At 57.3% G+C, this 23,030-nt stretch overlaps 1 protein-coding gene and 1 pseudogene across 5 annotated transcripts in view; both read left to right on the top strand.

Moving 5' to 3' along the window:
• The window catches only part of SLC45A4 (solute carrier family 45 member 4), a 99,877-nt gene extending 80,750 nt beyond the window's left edge, over positions 1 to 19,127 (top strand). For 3 of the 4 annotated variants that reach the window (XM_032247148.1, XM_032247138.1, XM_032247155.1), the window contains exons 3-8: positions 8,220 to 8,408; positions 10,168 to 10,347; positions 10,956 to 11,977; positions 12,776 to 12,875; positions 13,981 to 14,192; positions 17,299 to 17,928. In XM_032247148.1, coding sequence (XP_032103039.1) covers positions 8,220 to 8,408; positions 10,168 to 10,347; positions 10,956 to 11,977; positions 12,776 to 12,875; positions 13,981 to 14,192; positions 17,299 to 17,664 — 2,069 coding nt within the window. In that variant the 3' untranslated portion in view covers positions 17,665 to 17,928. Of the gene's footprint in view, positions 1 to 8,219; positions 8,409 to 10,167; positions 10,348 to 10,955; positions 11,978 to 12,775; positions 12,876 to 13,980; positions 14,193 to 17,298 lie in introns of all 4 variants that reach the window. The other variant, XM_032247129.1, reaches the window with a different exon arrangement.
• Positions 19,128 to 20,568: 1,441 nt separating this feature from the next.
• LOC116535870 lies at positions 20,569 to 22,557 on the top strand (annotated as a pseudogene). The gene is made up of 2 exons (XR_004262379.1): positions 20,569 to 20,803; positions 21,564 to 22,557. The product of XR_004262379.1 is annotated as an uncharacterized LOC116535870 (transcript).
• The last annotated feature ends 473 nt before the right edge of the window (positions 22,558 to 23,030 follow it).

The raw sequence follows: 23,030 nt of genomic DNA, 5'->3' as shown, positions 1-23,030 counted from the left end.
TGCCCCTTTACATACAGGACAGGAATTTGAAGCCCAGGCTGCTCCAAAGGCCCGAAGCAGAGCGGGTGGGCTGCCAGCTCTGAGCTGAGCATTTCTGCCCAGAGGCTGTGTGTCCCTGCCCGTGGCCAGGCCTTGGCTGTGAGGGAGGTACAGGCAGGGGAGTCTGGCTCATCACCAGCCCGTCTGTTGTCAGGGCCCACCTAGCACATGCTGGAGTGGCAGAAGGGTCTCTGCTGTGGGCAGAGGCCGTGGTCTGTGGGCGCCAACACCTGCCCTGTGCTCTCCTACGATGAGACCTGGACAGGGCCTGCTGCCTTGAAGCTCGTGGCCTTGACACGGGAGTGCCTGAGCGCCGGGGCAGCCACCCCTGCCCGGGGTGGGGGCTTCTACCCAGGCACTGGCCTTGGCTTAGGTCCTGAGTGGGATGTGAGCCTGGTGTGTTCCAGAAGAGGAGGTGGGGTGGGCAGCTGGAGCCTGGTGTGGAGAGGGAAGCGGCCTGGCATGGGCCACCCATCTAGTGGGTAGTGTAGGGTCTTGCAGGCCGGGCAGGAGTCTGGACTTTGTCTGAGGGCCCTGGATGTCGTGGCGAGCATAAGCAGTGGGTTTTGGGGTGGTCACTCTGGCTGCAGGTGGTGGGCAGGCTGTGGAGGATGAGGGCAGAAGCAGGGGCCAGTGGAAGCTAGCTGTACGAACAAAACTCGACTCTTGAAAGTGCAGCTCTTTTAACGGCACTAAGCAGTTACTCAGTGTCAGGGACCTGGACAGGAAGGGCAGGAAGTCTTCAGGCAGAGGCAGCGAAGGCCCCGTGGGCGGGAGGAGCTGATGGGAGACAGTGCCAGGCGGGGATGTGTGGCTGAGGTGGCGGCAGCACCTGGTGCCAAGTGGGTGGTGGCGTGGGTGGTGTTGGTGCCTCAGGGTCCTGCCGGCATGAGCGGTGGGTGACGGAGCCTTTTCTCTGAGTTAGGGGACCCCAGAGGAGGTCTAGATACTGAACGGCAGATCGAGAGATGAGTTTGGAGTGTACTGAATTAGAATTTTCCTTTCTCTCCTCTAAGGCCTGGGTAGCTGTTGGCTTCTGGCACTGATAAGGCAGCCGAGGGCATGGCCAGCTTTGACCCATGAGCTTAGCCAGGGCTGCAGGACACGTCCTGCATTGTGTGCTCTTCAGGGAGCTTCTGGAATCTTAAGCCAAAGGCCGTACGGTTGCTTATACAGCTCTGATAACATCTGTATCATCACAAAGGTGTTTGCTGATTGCAACATACGTTTTAAAGAGCCATGAGGATGGTGGATGTGCTAACAGGGCAGAGAGCAGCTGATGCTCCAGCCGCAGTGGGTGCATGCCCGAGGAGCTGGCCAGTGAAGACAGGTGCCCACAAGCTGGGCACAGGGGTAGGCTTTGAGACAGGACAGCAGCTGTGGAATGTTCTTGCTGGCTTTCTGGAGAGTCAGTGTCCTGCTTGGGTCTGGCCAGGGGCCTCTAGCTGGGCTGTGGAGGCACCCCTCCTTGTTGAAGAGGAGAAACAGTGGCCCCTGGGAGCTGCCGGGAGGCCCCTGGCACAGGGCTGCAGGGAGGGCATCCTCTCCCCGGAAACCAAGCCCAGCCTCAGGGCCGTCCTGTCAACAGACACTTGGAGTCTCCTCCTACTGGGGTCAAATCAATGGAGCCTTCAGTAAGGTTGGAATGCTCCATTTCAAAACTGCTGCCTCTACCCAAATCACCCCAGCTAAAGCCTGCAGTGAGCCACAGCCTTGGCACCCAGCAGCTCCACACGGCTCTTCCCTGAGGGCTCTGCCTCGCCTTCTAGAAATGAGACCCTGGGTCCCAGCTTTCAAGTTTCAATTCCTTCTCTCCTACGGAAGCCCAAAGCCTGGGAGCTTATTGTCCTCTGCCCCTTGGCCACCTGGACTCCCCCGCAGGGCTCAGGGAGCCGTGGCTGGGCCCCTGGGAAGGGCTGGGTGGGCTGTGGGTGTTGGAGCAGGGCCGCGGCACGTGTGAAAGTGCTCAGGGTGCTGCTGTCCCCTCCACTCTAAATGACGGGCCAGTTTGCAGTAGTTGCAGAAAAAGCGCCTGAGCGTGCCCCTCTTTTCATACCCTCCCTACCTTCCCTTGGCTCTGTTGGTTCTGGAACATTCCTTGCAGCTGCTGGGCCCTCGCCAGCACAGAGCCTCAGTGCCAGGGAACCCAGTGCCGGCAGCCCTTCCCCTCTTGCGAGCAGGTGGCCCAAGCCCTGCGGGCCCGGCTCCCCTGGGATGTCTTTCCTGCCTGGGCCCTTCAGAAGGGGCCCCCGCCAGTGTGCCTTGACTTAAATTCATCAGAGGTCACTCAGAGATGCTAAGCATTTCCCACGCAGGATTGTGCTCATGAGCTTCATGTCACTGGGGCATTTGGTCCCAACACAGAAGCATATCTTGATGTGGAAGGCTTTGTCCGTTAAGAAAGAATACAAGTTCCTGTTGCGATTCCAGATCTTTTGTTAAACGTTTATAGGCAACTTTCCCACTCCCTGACCCCTCCTGCCCGCCTCCCCCTCTGCCAGAAAGTCCCAGTTTATCACACATGGCACTGTGAACAGGAGCTGTCACACGTGATCCAAGCGTCGCCTGTGACCTCACACAGCCCCCGGCCGAGCAGTGACACAGTGAGTATTTCCTGTGAACAGGGAGCCTTCCTGGTCCCACCATTGTTGTTCAACTTTTGCCTGGGAAAAAACATAACTTATTTACTGGGGCTGGCGTTGTGTTTGTTTGGAGCTGGGCTGGGAAATGCCCCGTCCGAGGCGTCCCAGTGGCAGCCCCCTGCTGCGAACGCGGGAAACCAAGTTCCCACTGCTGGGGGCGTCGGAGCGGGATCCGCGGGGCGGGAGGCGGTAGGCAGCCTTGCCCTTCCAGGGCCGCCTTGAAGTTAGGATGGAAAATGTTTATTTTTCTTGCCAAGGTGCTTAGACAAAACAAAGGGAGCTGTCCCCTGTTACTTGGGACCATCGTGCAGCCCAGCTCTGCGGGCACCTGGTGGGCCTCCTGTGGCCATGCTGGCTCAGGTGCTAGGGACTCAGATGGCGCCCCTGACTGCCTGGAGGGCTTGAGCTTTCCTTACAGCCTCAAATGGACTTTTGCGCAGACTGGGGAGGCAAGAATGAGACATAGACACTGCTGGCCCTGTCCCCGCCCCTGGCCTGTCTCTCCATCCTCAGCCTGACCTGCTCATGGTCTCTGCAGCCTCCACTGCATGCCATCCGAGGGAAGCCTCCTTGGCCCTGGCAGCCCCTCCCGCCCTGTGTACCCCAGTCGTCTGTCTCCCGTTCTGGCTGGACTCTGGGTTCCTCCAGAGTACGCAGGCCAGCACCTGGGGTGGCGCCAGGCCCACCGAGGGGTTCAGCAGTGACAGCTGTCGTTGGGTGTAGATGCCTGGTGCCAGCGCGCCACCCCTTCCAGGGAAAGAACGTGGAGGGCACCCCAGCAGGAGGCACAGGTGGTGGTGCCGCAGTGGGCTCTGCATCTCCACTGGTCCCCTTAGAATGCGCCAAGGGCCAGTCCTGATGTGCAGGCTTGGGGTTGTCCAAGCAGAGGGGAGGATGGAGAAAGGAACCCCGCAAGCCCGGCAGTGTTCCGTTGAAGGTGGGAACACTGCCCTGACCCCACAGGGTGTAAAGTGAAAATCACGTCAGGAAGGAACAGTGGAAGAAGCACAGTCCATGGCAGCTGTATGGTTTGAGGGGCTGCCCTGGGTCCCAAGGTAGATGGGGCAGGCATAGGGGTGAGTTAGTGGGGGTCAGAGGGAGACATGGGGAGGCCTGACCTAGGGCTGGGGGCTGGCAATACCGGAGGGACGGGCCAGGGCCGCAGGGGGGCCAGGGCATCTGTGGGGCTATAGGAGTCGGAGCAGAGGGCAGAGGGGAGGATGCTTGTGGGTGGAGGTGCCAGGGATACCTGGGGCCCCGGTACCACCAGGCTCTGGAGGGGCCCATGGTGCAAGGCTGGAGAAGCAGCCTCCATAGGAGGAATGGGAAGCTGAGGGCCTGGCCCGGGCCCAGCAGTTCCCCCCATTCCTCCGTTTCTTCTTGTCTCCTGGGGTGAGAAGCCTCCCTTGTGGGCTGGGGCGGCTGTCTGGTCCAGGGCTGCTCTGGACCCAGCGTCTTCCCATCTCCCAAGGCTGTCAGCATGAAGGCGGGACAGGTCTGTGCACGCAGCGCCGCCTCTAGAGCGGGTGGACTGGGTCCCACCTACAGCTCCTCCCGACACCCAGCCAGTGCTCGGGGCAGAAACTAAGCAGGAGGGTGACCACTGGAAGAGGGAATGCCCGGGTTTCTCACTTGGCACCACTTTTAACCCAATGGTTGGCCTTGGTTGATGCAGCCCAGGGTGGCTAAAACTTGGGTGGTTAACTCCACTCTCCCTTTCTTGAAAAGCCCACAGGCAGAGTTAGGATATGGGGCGGGAATTTCAAACCCTGTGTTAAATAAAACCACAAACACTCTCAAATCACTCTCAAAGGAATATAACAATGTCACCTATAATACAGCTTCCACAGTGTCTAGGATACAACTCAGTATTATTCCACCTTTTTTTTTTTTTTTTTTGGAAGGACGGAGTTTCGCTCAGGCTGGAGTGCAATGGCTCGATCTCGGCGCACCACAACCTCCACCTCCCGGGTTCAGGTGATTCTCCCGCCTCAGCCTCCCGAGTAGCTGGGATTACAGGCATGTGCCATCACACCCAGCTAATTTTGTATTTTTAGTAGAGACAGGGTTTCTCCGTGTTGGTCAGGCTGGTCTCAAACTCCCATCCTCAGGTGATCCACTCACCTCAGCCTCCCAAAGTTTTGGGATTACAGGCGTGAGCCACCGCACCGGCAGCCATGTTTTTTTAAAAGCAAAGGGGACCCTTGCTCAGAAGGCAGTGGAGGCTGACCCACGATGACGCCACGCGCCGTGCTGGCCAGATGGGTGTGCACAACTATGCCGAAGGACAGAAACCACACTCAGAATGGAGAGCAGGGAGTCCCAGCAGAGAAATAAAAGCTATAGAAAAAGCCAAATGGAAGCTCTAGGTCTGAACAAATAACAGCATCAAAACAGAAAAGGAACCAGATGCAGTTAACGGCAGATTAGAGAGGACAGAAGAGTCAGTGGACTTAATGATTAATCAGTAGAAATAATCATATGGAGAAAAAAAGAAATGAAGGAAGCCCCAGGAAACAGGGATGACCTCAAAGGTCTCATGTCTGTAATTGGAACCCCAGAAGAAAAGAAATAGAGAATGGGACATAAAATCTTGAAGGGCCAGGAGCAGTGGCTCAATCCTGTTATCTCCGCACTCTGGGAGGCCAAGGTGGGCAGATCGCTTGAGCTCAGAAGTTCAAGACCAGCCTGACCAACACAGTGAAACCCTGTCTCTACAAAAAATACAAAGACTTAGCCGTGTGTGGTGGTGCACACCTGTGCCCAGCTACTCAGGAGGCTGAGGCACAGGAATTGCTTGAACCCGGGAGGCCAGACATTACAATGAGCCAAGATTGCGCCATGGCACTCCAGCCCTGGGTGACAGAGCAAGACCTTGTCTCAAAAAAAAAAAAAAAAAAAAACCCACCGCTTTGAAGTAAGACATATGGAATGTTTTCTAAACTTGGTGAAATGTTAATATAAATCTACAAATTCATAAAGCTCAAGGAAGCCCAGCCAGGAGGTGTGTACAGAAATCCCTGTCTAGGCTCGTCATTGTCAAACTGCTGAAAAGCAACAGTAAAGAGAATCTTTAAAGCAGCTCGAGGAAAAAAGATACATCAGTGACATAGGAGGGAACACGCACGGAGGTCACCGCAGCTGCCCTGTCAGAAACTAGCGCTCCGAACACGGCGGATGACATCCTCAAGGATCTGGGCTGGGAGGAGTTCACCTAGAATTCTGTGTCCAGCAAAAGTATTCTTCAAGAGTCAAAGGGTAATAAAGAGAGTTCAGACAAAATCCAAGCACATTTGTCGCTCTTAGAGCCCCTGTATTAGAAATGCTAAAAACAAAAAAACAACTAAAGAAAATCCTTCAGGCTTAAGGGAAGGGCTATCAGATGAAAATGCAGGTTTTTCAAAAAGGAACGAGGCCTACTGGAAATGGTCAGATGGTGTTGGTTCAGGTCAGCTAGCGTTCAAGCCCTCTGTGAGTCACAGCTCCCATCTGGTGCCAGCCTGGGTGGGTGGCACGGAGAGAGGAGGGAGCGGCCACAGCCCTCCGGGGGGGGGGCACGGTCTCTCAGGAGTGCATGTGGGTGGCTAGGCGGCTTGGATGCTGTGTGGAAAAGGCAGGCACTGCTGTGCCCAGGGTAGCGGGGGCCTCCTGGGTGGATGGCCCCCAAGGAGTTTGAAAAGTGACAGCAGGTGGAGGTTCCGTAGGCAGGGAGGTGAGAACCAGCACACCACTACAGGAGACACCCAGAGCCCTTCCGGGTACACACTGCAGAGGGGCCAGGGCAGCCAGCACACAGGCCCCACAGCTCTGCCAGGGCCACCCGTCACGGGGTTTGCCCACAGTGATTAGTTCAGTCTGCATGTGGTGAGGGTAAGGGTAATAACCACTTCCCATTATCTCTGCGCCCTCTGTGTAGTTTTGATAAAGAGCCCCTTCTGAGAAATAGGCTTCCTGATGGATAATTATTAACAAGGGCAGGGACGCCAAGGAACCCGGGTCTGCCATGTAAATTCTCACCCGTCCAGTGGACACGCTCCACAGACTCCACACTTCCTGAAACATCAGTCCTTTCTGCTGACTTAGGAATAAAATTCACCCTTCCTGAGGTGTGCAGTGCAGAGGTCAAAGCAGACACCTGAAATTCTCGGCCAAATGCGCAAATATTTGAGTGGGCACGTTAGCAGTAATTGTGAAAGCTGCTTCCCTCCTCTGAAAATGATTTCCTCCTCCCACACAAGTTTATTTTTCTTGCAAGTTCAACACAATACTCGCAGTGGCTTTTGGCAGTGTGAAACGTTAGCCAGATGAGCCACTGGCGTGTCAAGCACCTTTTGTAAGGCAGCGTTTTCCTGACGTACAGCGTGGGGAGAGGGCACAGATCTCAGGTCCCCTGTGGGATGAATTGGCACCACGTGGCTGGAGCGTGGGACTCCCATCCAGATCAAGAAGAGACCCTCAGTCCCAGAACCCACCTCGCTTCAGCCACTGCCCCCCGTCAAGAGTGACCGGCACCCAGGTTCTCACAGCAGAGAGTCCTTTCCGCGCCTTTGGACGTCACACAATAGGCGTCAGAGGCGTGTGCCCGTCTGTGTGCGACCGCTTCGCTCGGCGCTGTGAGTGAGCTCATGCACACGGCTGCGCATTCCCGTGCTGTGGCGCTTATGACCGTGCCCACATCATGTGCCCACCTGGCTGGCGATGGACACGCGGGTTTGTGTGATAGGGAGGCAGCCTGTAGACTCAGGAACAGAGTTTGAAATCAGGTAGCCCAGGGCTGAAATCCTAGCTTTGTGACCCAGGGTGGATTACCTGACCTCTCTGAACTTGATCCCTGTCTGCAGTAGGCACAGTATTTCCTGCCTCCCTGGGTGGTCAGGAAGGAGAAGGTGAGCGTGACAGGTGTCATCTGCAGCCCTTTGGCTCCAGCTGGACACATTCATCCCCGCTGCCCCAACTCAGTAGCCACTCAGAGCAGCCCTTTGCTGGCTGTGGGGACCCTCTGGTGCATTTTCAGCCAGTGAGGTCCAGGTTTGGTGGGCCCTTCCTGCCTCTGTGAAGCTGCAGTCCCCATCCTGCTCTTGTAGACCGTCTGGTGTCGAGGGACAGTGGCCCTGTGCCTGTCCCCCTCCAAGTGGCCTACAGCAGCCCCGAAGCCCTGGTCAGCACCAGCCGTGTGGAGGGGCTCTCAGCCCGTGTCCAGCCCTGGGCAGGGTGCCCTCCACGTGCCTGCGCGGTCAGCGTGTGCTGTCCCTCAGGCTGGGGCCTGGGCAGGTGGGGCCCACTGGCCCTCCAAGGCCCGGCTGCTTTTCTCTGGCCACCTGATGCTTATATTGTGGCCAGGTTGACTTCAGATATCTGGCCTTGCTGAAAAAAGAGTCCACCCCATAGAGACACAACCCGAGTGGGGGGTGTGCACGTGTGTGCGTGCGTGTGTGCACGCATGTATACAGAGGCACCTGCTGTCACCAGGCTCCCACGCAGACTGTGGCAGAGCCCGGCCAGTGCTTGTGTGTACAACGGCCCTCGTGTCCCTTGCAGGCCTTCCGGAGCAGTACTACAGCCTCACCTGGTTCCTGAGCCCCATCCTTGGCCTCATCTTCACACCTCTCATTGGGTCTGCCAGTGACCGGTGCACCCTGAGCTGGGGCCGCCGGCGGCCCTTCATCCTCGCCCTCTGCGTCGGCGTCCTCTTCGGCATTGCACTTTTCCTTAACGGCTCTGCCATCGGTAAGTTTCTCCTCGCACACGGACGGGGCTCTGACCCTGGGTAGCTCCACTCAGTAAAAGCTGAATGGTCTTGACCATTCAGGCTGACCCTGTGTGGGGCTGGCCGGGCTTCTAGGGACACCCTGGCGGTGACCACCCCGCAGGCCGCCTGGCAGCACCGAAGCCAGCCCCACGTGGGAAAGCTGGAGGAACCTGTTCACAGGGAAACGCTTCCTGTTGTGACCGCTTGTTTTTGATGCGTATCTGACGCCGCGTCCTGTTTCCAGCATTCTTTCAGCAATTATCTTGGCTTTTTTTGTTCTCCTTTTCTTCGACCTGGTGTTAAAATGTCCAGAGCCTGGTTTGATGTCTGTGTTTTGCCTTTTCGGTGGTGGTTTTCTTTTGCACTGTGTGTGGGAAAATCCTTTTTGCCTCGAGGACACCCATCAAAACTTAAAAATACAACATTTTCTGGCAACAACTTTTTGAGATGGAGGAGCTTAATCTGTTCTGAACTCGAGGAACTTGCCCCAGGTCTGCATATTGCAGAGGGAGGTGGGGGAGTTGGAGCAGCCGGAGGAGAGCCCCAGGGACACTGCAGAGCCCGAGTGGGCACTGGCCGTGGGGCAAGCTTTGTCACCAACAGGCGATGCCTCTGATTGCGCGTAGGGGTGCAGCTTGCCCTGGTGCCTGCTGGGCCCGGAGCTCCCGCCCCCCACACCAGCCTGTCCGTGTCACTCAGAAACAGCCCTCTCCTCCCCACTATTACCTAAATGGAGAGGGAAACAACATGGCTTTCCCGGGACTGTGTCTTTGCGGGAAGTCCTCCCAAATATGACCCAGATACAGCCAGCTTGGGAGCCCCAGCCCCTCTGCCTCGGAGCTGTCTCCTGCCCGTGGTCTGAGGCAGCCAGCAGCACCACCTGGGCAGAAAGCCCTTCTCCTGCACCTCCACGGGCAGGTGTCTGCATTCAGGCTAATCACAGCACCTCAGGTCCTGAGTCCCAGGCCCTGCCCACAGTTCCCCTCATCTCGTCAGGAGGGCACTGCTTGTCTCCCTGGTGGGAAGCGACGGGTTGAACCTCAGCCGCCAACATTGCTCTAGATTCAGGGGCACACTCCCCGAAGCTGGAGGGGCATGGATGGGGGCAGCTGCCTTTGGGTGCCAGCAGCCTTTTGCAGGAGGACCTGTAGGAGGCGAGGCCCCTGGCATCTTTCTCTCCAGAGCCACATCTCCTGAACCCAGGCTGCCCCGAGAACTTGCGTGCAAAGCCTCCAAAGTTTGGGGTATCATTTCCTTTCAGACCTAGAGCAGACCCGTGAGACCCCCTGCACCTGCCTCATGAAGCCTTGTCAGTGTTGCCCACGGGTTGTCTGTGGCGTGAGTGCTTTGCCCTGTAGACGTCTGCACTATTGTGTGGCCTCCTTAGCGACACGGAGTTACCGCTTCCAGCACAGCAGCCGTAATCTGACGGCTGGGGTAGGAAGGACCATTCTCCTACTTTCTGTTTGAAAGAACATCAAGGGTGAGTAAACCCTTGGAGAGGGTTTACTAACCGAATGGGGAGAAGAAACCCTGGAAGCCACAGAGTACACAGAAGAAAACCTAGCTCCTGTCCCCTGCATCTGAGCCAAAGAGCCCCACTCTCTTGTGCAGAAAGGCTGGCGTGGCTTCGTGGCTGTGCCCCCTCCATGTGCCCCTTCCACGTGGCTGTTTGCTCTCGGGCCCACCCTGGCCAGCGTGTGAGGACCTGACCGCTGCCCTGTGTGCTCTGCGCAGGTCTGGCCCTTGGCGATGTCCCCGGCCGGCAGCCCATCGGCATCGTGCTCACAGTGCTGGGGGTGGTGGTCCTGGACTTCAGCGCCGATGCCACCGAGGGGCCCATTCGCGCCTATCTGCTGGACGTGGTGGACAGCGAGGAGCAGGACATGGCCCTCAACATCCACGCCTTCTCTGCCGGTAACACTCCCGCACTGAGGCAGGGTGGCCGGGGTCCAGCATGCCCAGGCCAGGTGTGGGGAGGGGACAGGAGCCTGTGCTCCCATGGTCAGTGCTACCTCATCAGGCTGCATGGTGGGCTGAGGCAGTGGGCAGGGTCTCAGGGCTGGAAGGTAACCAGGGGCAGCCCTCCTGACCACTGATCAGTGGGCTGAGGCACTGAGGAGTCTCCAGGGGCAGGAGGCCAGGCCTGCTGGGGTGATGTACTGCCTACACAGTGAGCCTCCCGGCCCTGCACTGACCTCAACCTCCAGCCGGGCGGTGTTCCGTCCAGGTCAATGTGGTAGGCTCCGTGTGCTGAGGGCAGGGCATTCAGCGCGGGAGGCACGCATTGTGTCCGTCCTGGGACGGTCTGCCCCTCATTGATCATGCGGTGATCCTGTCAGGTCAGAATTCTCAGAGATAGGTCAGCTGCAGTTTCTGGTTTTGTTTTTCCTACCGCCTCCTCCTGCATCCCCTGACTCCTAACAGGAGTGCAGCCCTGGCCCCGTTAGAGGGAGAGGCCCGTCCAGAGCTTTCCCTGTGGCCTCGTGCCACCGGCTCACCACCTGCTGCTTCCTCCCCCACAGGCCTCGGCGGGGCCGTGGGCTACGTGCTGGGTGGGCTGGACTGGACGCAGACCTTCCTGGGCAGCTGGTTCCGGACACAGAACCAGGTGCTCTTCTTCTTCGCCGCCATCATCTTCACGGTGTCCGTGGCCCTGCACCTGTTCAGCATTGAGGAGGAGCAGTACAGCCCGCAGCAGGAGCGCAGCGCTGAGGAGCCCAGCACCCTGGACGGGGGCGCGCCGCACGGCATCGCTGCCTTCCCAGACGAGGTGCAGTCGGAGCACGAGCTGGCCCTGGACTACCCGGACGTGGACATCGTGCGCAGCAAGAGCGACTCGGCGCTGCACGTGCCGGACGCCGTGCTGGACCTGGAGCCCGAGCTGCTCTTCCTGCACGACATCGAGCCTTCCATCTTCCAAGACGCCTCCTACCCTGCCACCCCCTGCAGCACCAGCCAGGAGCTTGCCAAGGCCAGGCTGCCCCACCTGACCACCTTCCTCAGGGAAGCCACCAAGGAGGACGAGACCTTGCTGGATAATCACTTGAATGAAGCTAAAGTCCCAAACGGAAGTGGCTCCCTGGCAAAAGATGCCCTCGGCGGCTACGCCAGGGTGGACATGAAGCCCTCGGCCACGTCAAGCTCCGTGCGGCGACGGCGGCACGCGTTCCGCCGGCAGGCCTCCAGCACCTTCTCCTACTACGGCAAGCTCGGGTCCCACTGCTACCGCTACCGGCGTGCCAACGCGGTGGTGCTGATCAAGCCGTCGCGCAGCATGAGCGACCTGTACGACATGCAGAAGCGGCAGCGGCAGCGGCGCCGGCACCGGAACCAGAGCGGGGCCACCAACTCCAGTGGAGACACAGAGAGTGAGGAGGGGGAGGGCGAGACCACTGTGCGCCTGCTGTGGCTCTCCATGCTGAAGATGCCCAGGGAGCTGATGCGCCTGTGCCTCTGCCACCTCCTCACCTGGTTCTCCGTCATCGCCGAGGCCGTGTTCTACACCGACTTCATGGGCCAAGTCATCTTCGAGGGTGACCCCAAGGTGAGTGCTCAACCACTGGAGTGGGCCCTCTCCAGCTACCTGCGGCTCACCGAGAAACTCGCAGGCTGGGCCGGGGGACCTCTTCCTGGTTCCCACGCGTGTCAAGGAGGGCTCATGGAGCCTCCTGTGCAGGTGAGGGACCCACGGCAGGCAGCTGGCCTGTGCATGCCCCTGGGAACTTGGTCAGGGCCATCCTGGAGTGAGGCCCACGGCGAGCAATCGTGAATGCCAGCTGCTGATTCTGGTGCTGAACAGGGTGTCTGTTACTGTGTCAGCCTACCCCAGAGCAGAACAGCTCAAATGATGCCCTGCTGTCAGTCATTCCAGGCTCATGGGCGGCTCTTCTGGTCCTGTGGTGACAGGTGGGTCACACCCATGGCCGCTTTTGCCAGGAGAACCAAGGTGCCCTCAGCACACACTCGGGCCTCCTGCCTGTCTCCACACGGTCCCTCCTCTTCCGAGTCCAGTCTGAGCTGCTCCATGCAGTGCCTCAAAGAGGGCCAAGGCCACGGGGCATGACTTCTGCAAGTCCAGCCCAGCCCAGACAGGGGAGCAGGCAGCGCAGACCAGACCCCACCTCTTGCTGCGGTAGCAGAGTCACAGCACAGATTGTCTGTGGTCTGGGAGGCATGGAAATGCTTTACCAGACAGCAACTGACTTGGGGCGGGCCCTCCTCCTGGAGGGGACTCTCCTGTCACCGCTCTTAAAATGAGTAGCTGGCCAGCAACCGTTCCCATGGGAAATACGCCCCTGGGCCTGGAGATGCCCTCATCAGCCCCGTCTCTTTTCTGGAACAGGCCGCCTCAAACTCCACCGCCTGGCAAGCCTACAACGCCGGGGTGAAGATGGGCTGCTGGGGCCTGGTCATCTACGCAGCCACTGGTGCCATCTGCTCCGGTAAGAGCTGGGTCAGGTCAGCATTCGCAGCCCAGAAAACGCTCAGATCAGAAATGTGGACGAGAGAATTCTGCACCTTAGAATCGGGGGCCATCAATCGCACCCTGACTTCCGGGTCCCTCAGAACAGGGCCGCCCCTTGGGGAGAAGCATGGAAATTCCCCTCATTTCAGGGGAAAAGGCCACTGTGGGCTGACACTGGGAGCAGTATGTTTCTGAGACGCCTTTGGGGCCTGTCCTGCTCATGTGGTCCCATGGCGCTGTCCCATGTCAGTGGCACCTCCCAACATGCTGTCCCTGGCCCCAGTGTAGAGCTGGATGGTGGCCTGGTGGGCAGAGTGGCAGCGGAGCAGGGCGCAGGCACGTTTCACCCTGAGGGATGGGCGTGGGTGGCAGGCTTCCGTCCCTCGGCAGCGCCCCCAGGCTCACCGGGAACCGGGGTAATTGGGTCAGGGGTCTCTGAGCCAAGTGCAAGTCAGGCTGGCCCGCCTGGACTCTGAACTTGGGGAAAGCCAGCGTCATTCAGCCCAAGCTAGACGTGAGGATGGCCCAAGTCAATGCCTCTTGGTCAGCAGCAGCCGGTGCAATGGCCCATGCTGTTGCCACCACTTTAACAGAGGAATTCTCAGCAGACCACTCTCCCAGAAGAGGTGACCTCTGAGCCACCGGGTAGGAAGGGTGAGGGAAGAGCAGAGGTGCCCATGAGAAAAACCAGCAACAATGTCCCAAGGCAGAACTGCCCACTGCTGCCCACCTCAGAAGAAATCGTCCTGGGCGTGAGGCCAGAGAAGGCACTGAGTGGTCCCAGATTGGTAGGGCAGGGCAGGGGTCCCTGGGAGCTGCAGGAAGAGCTGGGTTATAGGGCCTAGAATAAGGAGGGCCGACTTCCCTCTGTGGTGCTGAAGCCACTGGGCCTCCCAGTGGGCCCACGAGCTACACGCATGTGCCAGAGGTCCATGCCACGGTGTCTGCCTGAGCAGGCCCAGATTCAGCTGGAATGAGGGAAGGTTAGGTGGATGAGAGGGTCTAGGGAAGGGGTGGTGGAGGGAGCCCGACAGGAGCCAGCCACCCACTCACCATCCCTGTCCCTGTGTCTCTCTCTGCAGCCCTGTTACAGAAGTACCTGGACAACTACGACCTGAGCGTCAGAGTGATCTACGTGCTGGGGACACTGGGCTTCTCCGTGGGCACTGCCGTGATGGCCATGTTTCCCGATGTCTATGTTGCCATGGTCACCATCAGCACCATGGGTATCGTCTCCATGAGCATCTCTTACTGCCCCTACGCCCTGCTGGGCCAGTACCACGACATCAAGCAGGTACGTGCCACAGCGGCCCTGAGAGCCACGTCCCAGCCTCCTAAGTGCCTTCTGTACCCTCAGAGCGGAGCCCTGCACTTCCACGGGGGGAGGCTCACCACACAGATGGCCCTCCACCGTCTCTGCTTCTGACATGGCTCCTCCCAAAGCCCACAGAGCCACCGCCTGTCCCTGGGCGGCCCCTGGCCACAAAGGGCCTTCTTCAGCCACCCCCACCCCCTAGCACCTCCCAGAGGTTTCTGGAGGCAGAAGCACTGTCCCTGCTCCTTTGGTCCCCTCAGGCCCAGTCACAGTTCCCTGAGGGGGAAGCTCCAGCCAGCCCTGTCCAGTGGGGTGGGAGGAGAGCCACACAGGTGTGCCTCCACTTCCTTTTAGCCACATTTAGAAAGTGGGATGGCCAGTGAAAGCTAGCATATTTCATTTAACCTGGTGAAACGTCATTTCAACATGTACTCTATATCAAAAAATCACCATGGTATTTTACACTCTTGCTAATCATTGAAATTGCGTGTATGTTCCATCGTCGCACATCACAGATGAGACGAATTTTATCTCCAGTGCCCAGTAAACACAGCACGCACAGACTTTTGTCTCCTTCTGGATTTTATGCAGCTGAAACACCTGGCTTCATCTCTGGGTTTCACTCACATGCATGCTGGCGGCAGCACGGCCAGCCTTTTCATGTCGCAGTGTGTGGCCAGACGCTTCCTGCTTTGTGGGCATTTGGGCTATGCTGTCGCAGGTAGCACTCTTGGAGCGTCCCTGGCCACACCTCCTTTTGTGCCCTTGCTCTTGGTTGACAGTCACCTTGGAGTAGATGTGGTGTGTATGGTTTGAGGTAGGGGATCAAGACTTTCATTTTTTCCCACTACATATGGGTGTTTGCCCAGGTCATGACGCAGCGCCGTTCCCTTTCCTCTGTGCAGTGCCATCTTTGTCATAAATTGGGCTTTCGTGTAAGCGTGTGTTTCTGCTCTCTTCTGTTTGTCTACTGAAACATCAACCTTCTCAATTAAACTAGTTTTATAATAAGCCTTAAAACCTGGTGGTAGAAATCCCTCAACTTTGTTCTTCTTCAGGATTGACTTGGCTATTCTTAACCATTTATTTGCCATCTAAATGTTAGACTCAGCTTCTGGGCTTTTAAAATTAAAAACAAATTATATCGGTCAATTCGGGGAGAGTTAATGACTTCGTAGTATGGAGCTTCCAATACCGAAGTGCTCCATCCCCTTCTGTTATTAATCCTCCGTGCACATCTGGAGATTCTTTGGGCCATCTACTTACGCAGCCACATCATCTGTGTCTAATGAGCTGTATTTCCTCCTTCCTGATTCTGCATACGTGTTACTTATTTTCCTTGCCTTCCTGGAATGGCTGGAACCTCCAATACAAAATAAACAGAAGTGGTGTTTGCTCTTTCAAATCAACCAGGGAGTATTTAATATCTCACTTAATATCTTTCTAGGAAGTATGATGCTTTTTTTTTTTTTTATGAGACAGTCTCGCTCTGCTACCTAGGCTGGAGTCCAGTGGCACGAACTCAGCCTCTCAGCCCACTGAGCAGCTGGAATTATAGGTGCCCACCACCATGCCTGGCTAGTTTTTGTATTTTTAGTAGAGACGAGGTTTCACCATGTTGACCAGACTGATCTCAAAACTGCTGACCTCAGGTGATCCGCCTGCCTCACCCCTGCAGCATGCTGCGATTACAGGCATGAGCCACGGCACCCGGCCCAGAAGTATGATGCTTTGATTTGTGTTTTCCTGAGAATGTGTCCATGTCATCTGTACTTTCAGAATTATTAGCAGTCAATTGCTTACAGTAGTCTTATGATCTAACGAGACAGAACCTGTAGCGGTACCCCCTTTTTCCTTCCGGTGTTAGTTACCTGAGAGCACTGATGCGTGTTTCGAGGAAGCTCTGGTGTCAGCCTTCCCTGCCGCGCGTCCGTGTGCTCGCATGTTTGCTGCCACCTTTGCCGTCTCCTGCCTTCTGTTATGTCTTGGTTTAATTTGCTGTTGCTCATGTCTTACCCGACTTCCAGCCTCATGTTTGCAGATAAGGCCGCTTTCCCTCTACACTCACCTTTCGCTGCACTGTGTGCGGGTTCTAACGTGTTTTCAAAGATTTTTATAATTTTCATTGTGATTTCTGTTTTGAACTGTGAACTATTTAGAAGGACATTGATGGCATTCCAACATTTGGGCTGTTTCCAGTTGTCATGTTGTTACTGATGTCCAGTGTGATTCCTTAGTGGCCAGAGAACGTATCCCACGTGAGCGCAGCCTTGCAGTTAGTTGCGGCTTCCTTGGTGGCCCGGCACATCTCGCGTGTTGAGAAATGCTCCGTGTGCACTTGGAAAGGACGTGGGTCATGCACCTGGTGCCCTGTCTCTGTCAGGGAGGTCAGCCTTGACGTTGCTTTGCTCTTCTCTTACTGCTCTTGTCTGTTTAGGAAAGGTACATTGAAGTGTCTCCCTGGGATCCTGGTGTACACATTTGGAGCTGCTTTATCTTCATAGCGGATTGACCTTTTCTCAGTACCTCTAGGAGAAAGCCTCCTGTGGAGATGCTGTCTGACCAGTCACACGTCTGACAGCGGTGGTGTATGAACAGCACCTTTCTTTTGTGTCTTTGTTCAAGAAACACAAATGAAGCTGCTTGTTTCTGTGGGTCCCGCTGCTTTGTTGCCTGTGGCCACCGACAGTTTTACTTTGGGAAGCATCCACCTGGGCTCACGGCCCCACTGCCTCTCAGCCCCTGGGGAGACTGCCAGGGTGAGGCGGGCAGCCCGGTGGAGCCCGGCCCTGCCGCCTCTCCTTGAGACTGGAGGCCACGTTCCTAGGAAGCCCACATCCCCATCAGTTTGACAGAGTTCCTTCCACGCCTGCCCTCTCCTTGTGCTAGAACTTTCCACCTTCCCGCCTGCACAGTGCTGGGCAGGAGTTGAGGGTAGGGGAGGTGCTCAGGCAGGAGCGGTTGCCAGGAAGCTCAGTGGAGGACAGGTTGTGTTTCCAAGCTGCTGGGTTAATAGTCACAGCTCTGCAGGGCTGGGTGGTGGCCGCCCTCTCAGCCACTCACCCTCATGTTTCCTCTCTTGCAGTATGTCCACCACAGCCCCGGGAACTCCAAGCGAGGCTTTGGCATCGACTGTGCCATCCTGTCCTGCCAGGTGTACATCTCCCAGATCCTGGTGGCCTCAGCCCTTGGGGGCGTGGTCGACGCTGTGGGGACTGTCCGTGTCATCCCCATGGTGGCCTCTGTGGGCTCTTTCCTGGGCTTCCTGACGGCCGCATTCCTGGTGATCTATCCTGACGCGTCAGAGGAGGCCAGGGAAGAGCAGAAAGGCCTGTCTTCCCAGTTGGCCAGCGAAGGCGGGGCCGGAGGGAGCAGGGAAAAGCCCACTGTGCTGAAGCTCATGCGGAAGGAGGGCCTGCCGGGACCGGTGGAGACGGAGTCCATGGTCTGAGCCGCACTCCCATTTACACACATCCCGCCAGGTGGGCGGGCGGGCAGTCGGGTGGATGGCAGGGCCCGGCCACGGGCGGGAGCAGATACCATGGAGCCCGGCAGCTACGGTGGCCGCCCCGGCAGCGCAGGCCCAAGCCCCTCCGCCCCATAGTCACAATTCAGTCGTCATAGGGTAGGTTTGAGCTAGTAGGCAAAAATACCACACTAACCACTTTTTTGATGATTAAAAAAATCATTTGAAATATTTTTTAATTGAAAAAGATCTGTTAATTTCAACTCCTTTATTCTGCAGGTATATTATTCTGCATGTTTTTAAATTATAAAACATTTATATAGACAAGCAATTTAGAAAAAATAAGATTTCACATTTCTAGAATTATAATTGAAAACAAAATGTGACATTCTGTGCTACGCCTTATCTGAGTGCTCCAGGTAACGGCAGTGTAGTCAGTGACTAAAACGTTTTTATCCGATCCCCCCTCTGCGGACGCCTGCAGATGTTGACACTGGCAGATCCCGTCACTTCAGCTGGTGCTGCAGCTACTGGAGAGTATTTTTCTTTATGATTATTTTAGAAAAAAAAATTCTTTTCCACAATGTGGTTTTCTTAGAAGAACAGCATCTCTTCTTTTCCTCAGCAAGTTTGACACACTGTGCCCGGGGCAGCCGTGTCCTTGGGCAGCGGCCACACACCAAAGCTGGGAGGAGGCTGGTCGGGGGGCCCGGGCAGAAGGCAGTGGTTTGCAGGGGCGGCTCCCAGACACCCTGCCGCCAGGGATGGGCTGTGCACCACGTGCGGGGTGAAGTGTGAGCTCCAGACGGGCGATTACATGTGCTCAAGAGGGTGTCTGCACCCAGACATGTGACCCCATTCATCCCGGCTGAAGGACTTTCCTAGGAGGCCAGGCTGCCCCTCCAGACCCCTCCAGACCCCAAATGTTGACTTTCGCTGCACTTTTGATTCATCGCTAAACCATTTGCTGGGGATTCCTGAGAGCAGAGCTCCCGGCGGCCCTGCCTCCCAAGCCCCGCCGCAGGCTACCTCGGGCGTGTGGATGTGGAGAGCCTCCCCGCTCCAGAAGGGGACGTACATGCTGGAACCTGTCGGAACTCCACGGCTTCCTCACCTGCTCACCTGCTCGACGCTGGAGTCAGGACAGGAGCACGGGGAAACCTGTCTAGACGGCAGAGCCCGTGCCACCAGAGGGCTCTGCGCTACCATTCTGGTTTCAGCAAAGACGCAGAACTCCAGCAAGCACTGAGGCTGCTTGGAAATGTTTTCCAAACCACAGGCTCTTCAGAACCAAGCCGTTCCTACGCTTCCGATTCAAAATGGTTGGCGTAAGCCTACTGAGATCAGGAGACGGAGGCCCCGCACGCCACACGGATACAGTCAGACAGTTGTAATGCTTTTGCTGCCTCAAGTCGTTTTTCAATAAAGTCCTTTGGAATGCATGAGGATCATGCTGCAATATCATTCTAGAGCAAATATATATAGACACATAGATATATTTCAAGATGAAACTAAAGCAGTTTTTAAATAAATTACTTGAATTTTCTGTGTATTTAAAGAAACGACTGTTTAATGTACTTGATGGGCCTCTGGTGCTGCCACGTCTTCGGCCACTAGTGGCACTTTGCAGGTCATTTGTGTCCGGGTGGCAGTTGGCTGCCTGCTCACGTGCGGCGCATCCGCCAGGCTCCGGTGTCCCAGGATCGCAGAGGACTGACTTCAGGACTTCAAGAACATTTCTTCTCTGTATGGAAACTTGAGGATGGCCTTGTGAATCTCATGCTTGGACAGGGCAAGTCCCACCAGTGAACGTGCTGCCGCCTTTGCTGCGAGCCCTCCGCCAGCGGAAGCCCTTCTCCTCGGGAGGACGGCACCCCTGGCCTCCTCACCTCGGCCGGCGTCCGTGGCAGCTCACTATGCAACTTGACCCTCTAGTGGCTTTAGACTGTAGGTCCCCACTCCGAGACCTGGCTGTGCTGTCAGGACCTCGAGGCGCAGCCGGTATCTTAGCTGGTTTCTCCGGCTTCTTGTCCTGGCGACTGGAAAGCAGATGGAGGCAGGAGAGCAGCGGATGCAGGGTGGCAGTGACCTGACCTGAATCCAGATCCGACCCAAGCCACGCCAGACGCGGGTTCAGCCGGGGGCCGCCCCTCGCCGAGGCTTCCCTCCCTCCCTCAGCTGAAGGCCCAGGGGCCAGATATAGGGCTCACCAAAGCCGGTTCACTGCCATCTGGGAGTGCAGGAGTCTCAGGCCCGGGCTGCAACTTGATTTTGAGGAAGAGGGGCTTCGCAACCCCGCTCTGAGCAGTGTGTTCACCCTGGAGATCCCAGCCTCGACTTGACCAATCTGAAGTAAGGATAACGAAGGCCTTCAGTGCTCTCCACGTGGCCTTGCCATGGTCACTGTCAGAGTGTGAACACCCCGAAAGCCATTGCCAGCCAGAGATGGGCGTGACTGTCATGTGCTCCTCAGTGACAAGTCGGGGGATGCACACTGGACTAGTCAAGCTCTCAGCCCTTCAGGTGTTGCCAACCAAAGTCTTTCTTAGTGCGGAGGTCCGGTCAGCTTGCGGACCTGAAATGAAGGGGAGCAGCGGGGGCTGGGGTTCAGGGTCAGCAGCGTCGGTTTCTTCACGGTTCATGTGGGCCCGGCCTGGCCACAGCAAGGGCCAGGCTGCCACATCCTTTAGCCTCAGCCCCTCCCTTGCACGGAGATTATTTCCACATTGCACTCACTTGAAACTGTCCATGTCGTCACCTTGTGTCTTAAGGGAAGCCGAGAAGGGCAGGCGGGCAGGCGGGCAGGCCGTCTTGTCCACGTACCCGCAGCTTGCGTGGGTGAGGCGGCAGCTCAGGTGTCTGTGGTTTCTAACCTTGTACCTCGGATAGATGCAGTGCCAAGGTGGGGCTGGGGACGCCATTCACTGTCAAAGGGGAGGTGCTCTGGCTGGCAGCCATGTCCAGGAGGACGAGGAAGCTGTGCAGGTGCCCGCTGGGGAAGCTAGCCAGGCACCCAGTGCTGTGGGCGCAGCTGGAGCTGGGCTCATGGCGCCCTCGGGGTTTGGGCCGTGCAGGCTGGTGGTGACTGGGGTGTCAGGCGGGGTGTCGGTCGGTCGAGTCTTGCGTACCGCACACAGACCAGTTACAAACTAGGGTGACGTTGGTCTCATTTGTGTTGGTTTTCTTCCCTATCAAAGTCAGCTAAGTCAAGAATCTTTTGGCAAGCTTCCCCTTAACACATGGCAGAAGTTTCCAGGAATGCGAGCTGGTGGGAAGGGGCAGAGGCCATGGGCGCTCAGCTGGGCCAGCCTGCCTGTGACCTCTTGCCCAGGTCTGTCAGTGGACTGGCATCATGACGTTGCCTGGTGGCTGAAGAGCTAGCCTTGGAGTGTTCCATTTTTCTCAGCGCCAGGCAGGGGTCTGAGCTGGAATCATCCAACCCGCCACTGAGCATGCCAGCCCTTTGTGCTGCCCCTTGGACCCCTGCCCATGAAAGCCTTGGGCCCCTGGGAGAAGCGCTCTGTCCAGTCCTGTCCCCTGGGGGGAGGCAGGGCCGTTAGTGGCTCCACAGATGGTTAGTGGCTTCCAACAGCCCTCGGGAGTGTTTCTCGAAGGCCCCACCTGTGGAGGACTTGGCCTGTGACCACCTAGAACCCCAAAGCAGAGCAGGAAGCAGCCCTCAGGGCAACAAGAGTGGGGCAGAAGGGCTGCTGTGGCCGCCCTTGGCTCTCCACCACTGGGGCCGTGATGTCCGGGTGGCATGTTTAAAAAACCCTTTTGTGGCTAATGGCTTCTGCGGCCACCAGCGATAGTGACACCTACTACAGACCAAGTTTGCAAAACACCAAATATTGCTGTCCACACTAGACGTGAACCGGCTTCAGGAAAGACACACAGCTCTTCCCACGCTGTTTCGCTTCTGCCTCAGCGGTGGTCCAGCTGTCGCCACCGCACAGCGTGCAGGTGACTGCTGCCGCGGAGGCAGGCCCGTCTGCCCTCCGCCTCCCAGCAGCACACGCCGCCTCTGAGACACACCAGCTCCCTGCCTCCAAGCCTGGTGCCACAGGCCTGTCGTGAGGGACCCCTGCTTCCGAGAGCTCCTGGGGGGTTCTACCCTTCACCACCTGGGAGAGGTGTCAGTTCAGTTCTGGGTTGAACAAGGCCCGTGCACACAGCATGCTGGGGACCCAGCCTAAAGTTCTTGTCACCTCCTCATGCAAAGCCAGCAATCACTCTCCGGCCAGAGCCCCCAAACCTCGAGGTGGCCCCTTGGCCAGCCCCTCCTTGGGCCTCCAGGAGGACCGAGGACCCCTCCCAGCGGCTGCCCGTTGCCCTCCGCAGGGCTGGCTGTCAGGGGCATGTCACTCTGTGCCGTGGACTGAGACCAGCTCCTGGTGACAGAATGACCCGCGTGTTGGAGATGCCTCGCTGTCAGAGAAACTCCCCAGGCATCTCGGAACGAAACTATTTAGTTCCATTGTGAACTGGCCACAGAACAGCTTTTTATCAACTTATTAAGTTGGAGCACTCTAATAGCTCTTGCTGATTTAGCAATGGTATAAGTGTGTGTTAAACACATAATGTTATGTTTTAGGAGGAGGAGGAGGAGGTCGTCAGGAAGGGTCATGTCATTCATGACTTTCCTGTTAGTTGGGTAAGTGGCCTCATGTTTGTGTCCGTCTGGACACAGAGCCCTTGGGTTCTGTCATGTTTCTTTGCCAGGTGAACGTTCGTGGCATGCACTGCTGTTTGCACCCGCTCTGTCCTGCACAAGGTTCGCTCGTGCAGCGCCCTGATTGCCTCTGCACCGGGAACCTCCCTGCGTCTGTTTCTCTGTTCCTCTGTGGCTGACTCAATAAACTTTTCCCTCTGACATGATGGTGTGGGTGTGTCTGTCACTTCCCTGCTGCCTGCCCTCTGCCTTCCTGGTGCCTAGTGGGTCCAGTGGGCTGTCTGAGGCCTGCAGATGGCGGGCCGGGCCCGGCCCAAGGACAGGAGCATTCGTTCCCTGGAGGCCCCGCCAGCTCGCAAACCTGAGGCCTGTCCCTGGAACGCCCACACACTCCCCGTTAGCTGTGGCCCTCCAGGGGTGCTCCTGTACCTGGAGGCGATGGCTCTTGGCTCTGGCGGGGTTGAGGCCTGGGCCCTCCTGCTGGCCTGTCTGGTGGGGCGGGGGTGGGGCCGGCCTGTGGTCTGCCTCTGCTGAAGGGTTCCTGACTGACTGACCCTGGTCGAGTGTCTTGGGGAGGCAGCCTGTTTGCTGCCAGCAGGAGTGGGCATGCTGGGCTGAGGACAGTGGGTGGCCTGTCGTGTGCACCTGGCCTTGGCAGTCCCAGGGAGCATACAGGGTC

Source organism: Sapajus apella, unplaced genomic scaffold (genome assembly GCF_009761245.1).
Source record: "Sapajus apella isolate SASKATOON/1434 unplaced genomic scaffold, GSC_monkey_1.0 scaffold3, whole genome shotgun sequence".
NCBI lineage: Eukaryota > Metazoa > Chordata > Mammalia > Primates > Cebidae > Sapajus > Sapajus apella.
The sequence above is the reverse complement of the archived record's forward strand: the minus strand, read 5'-3'. Positions and strand labels throughout refer to the sequence as shown.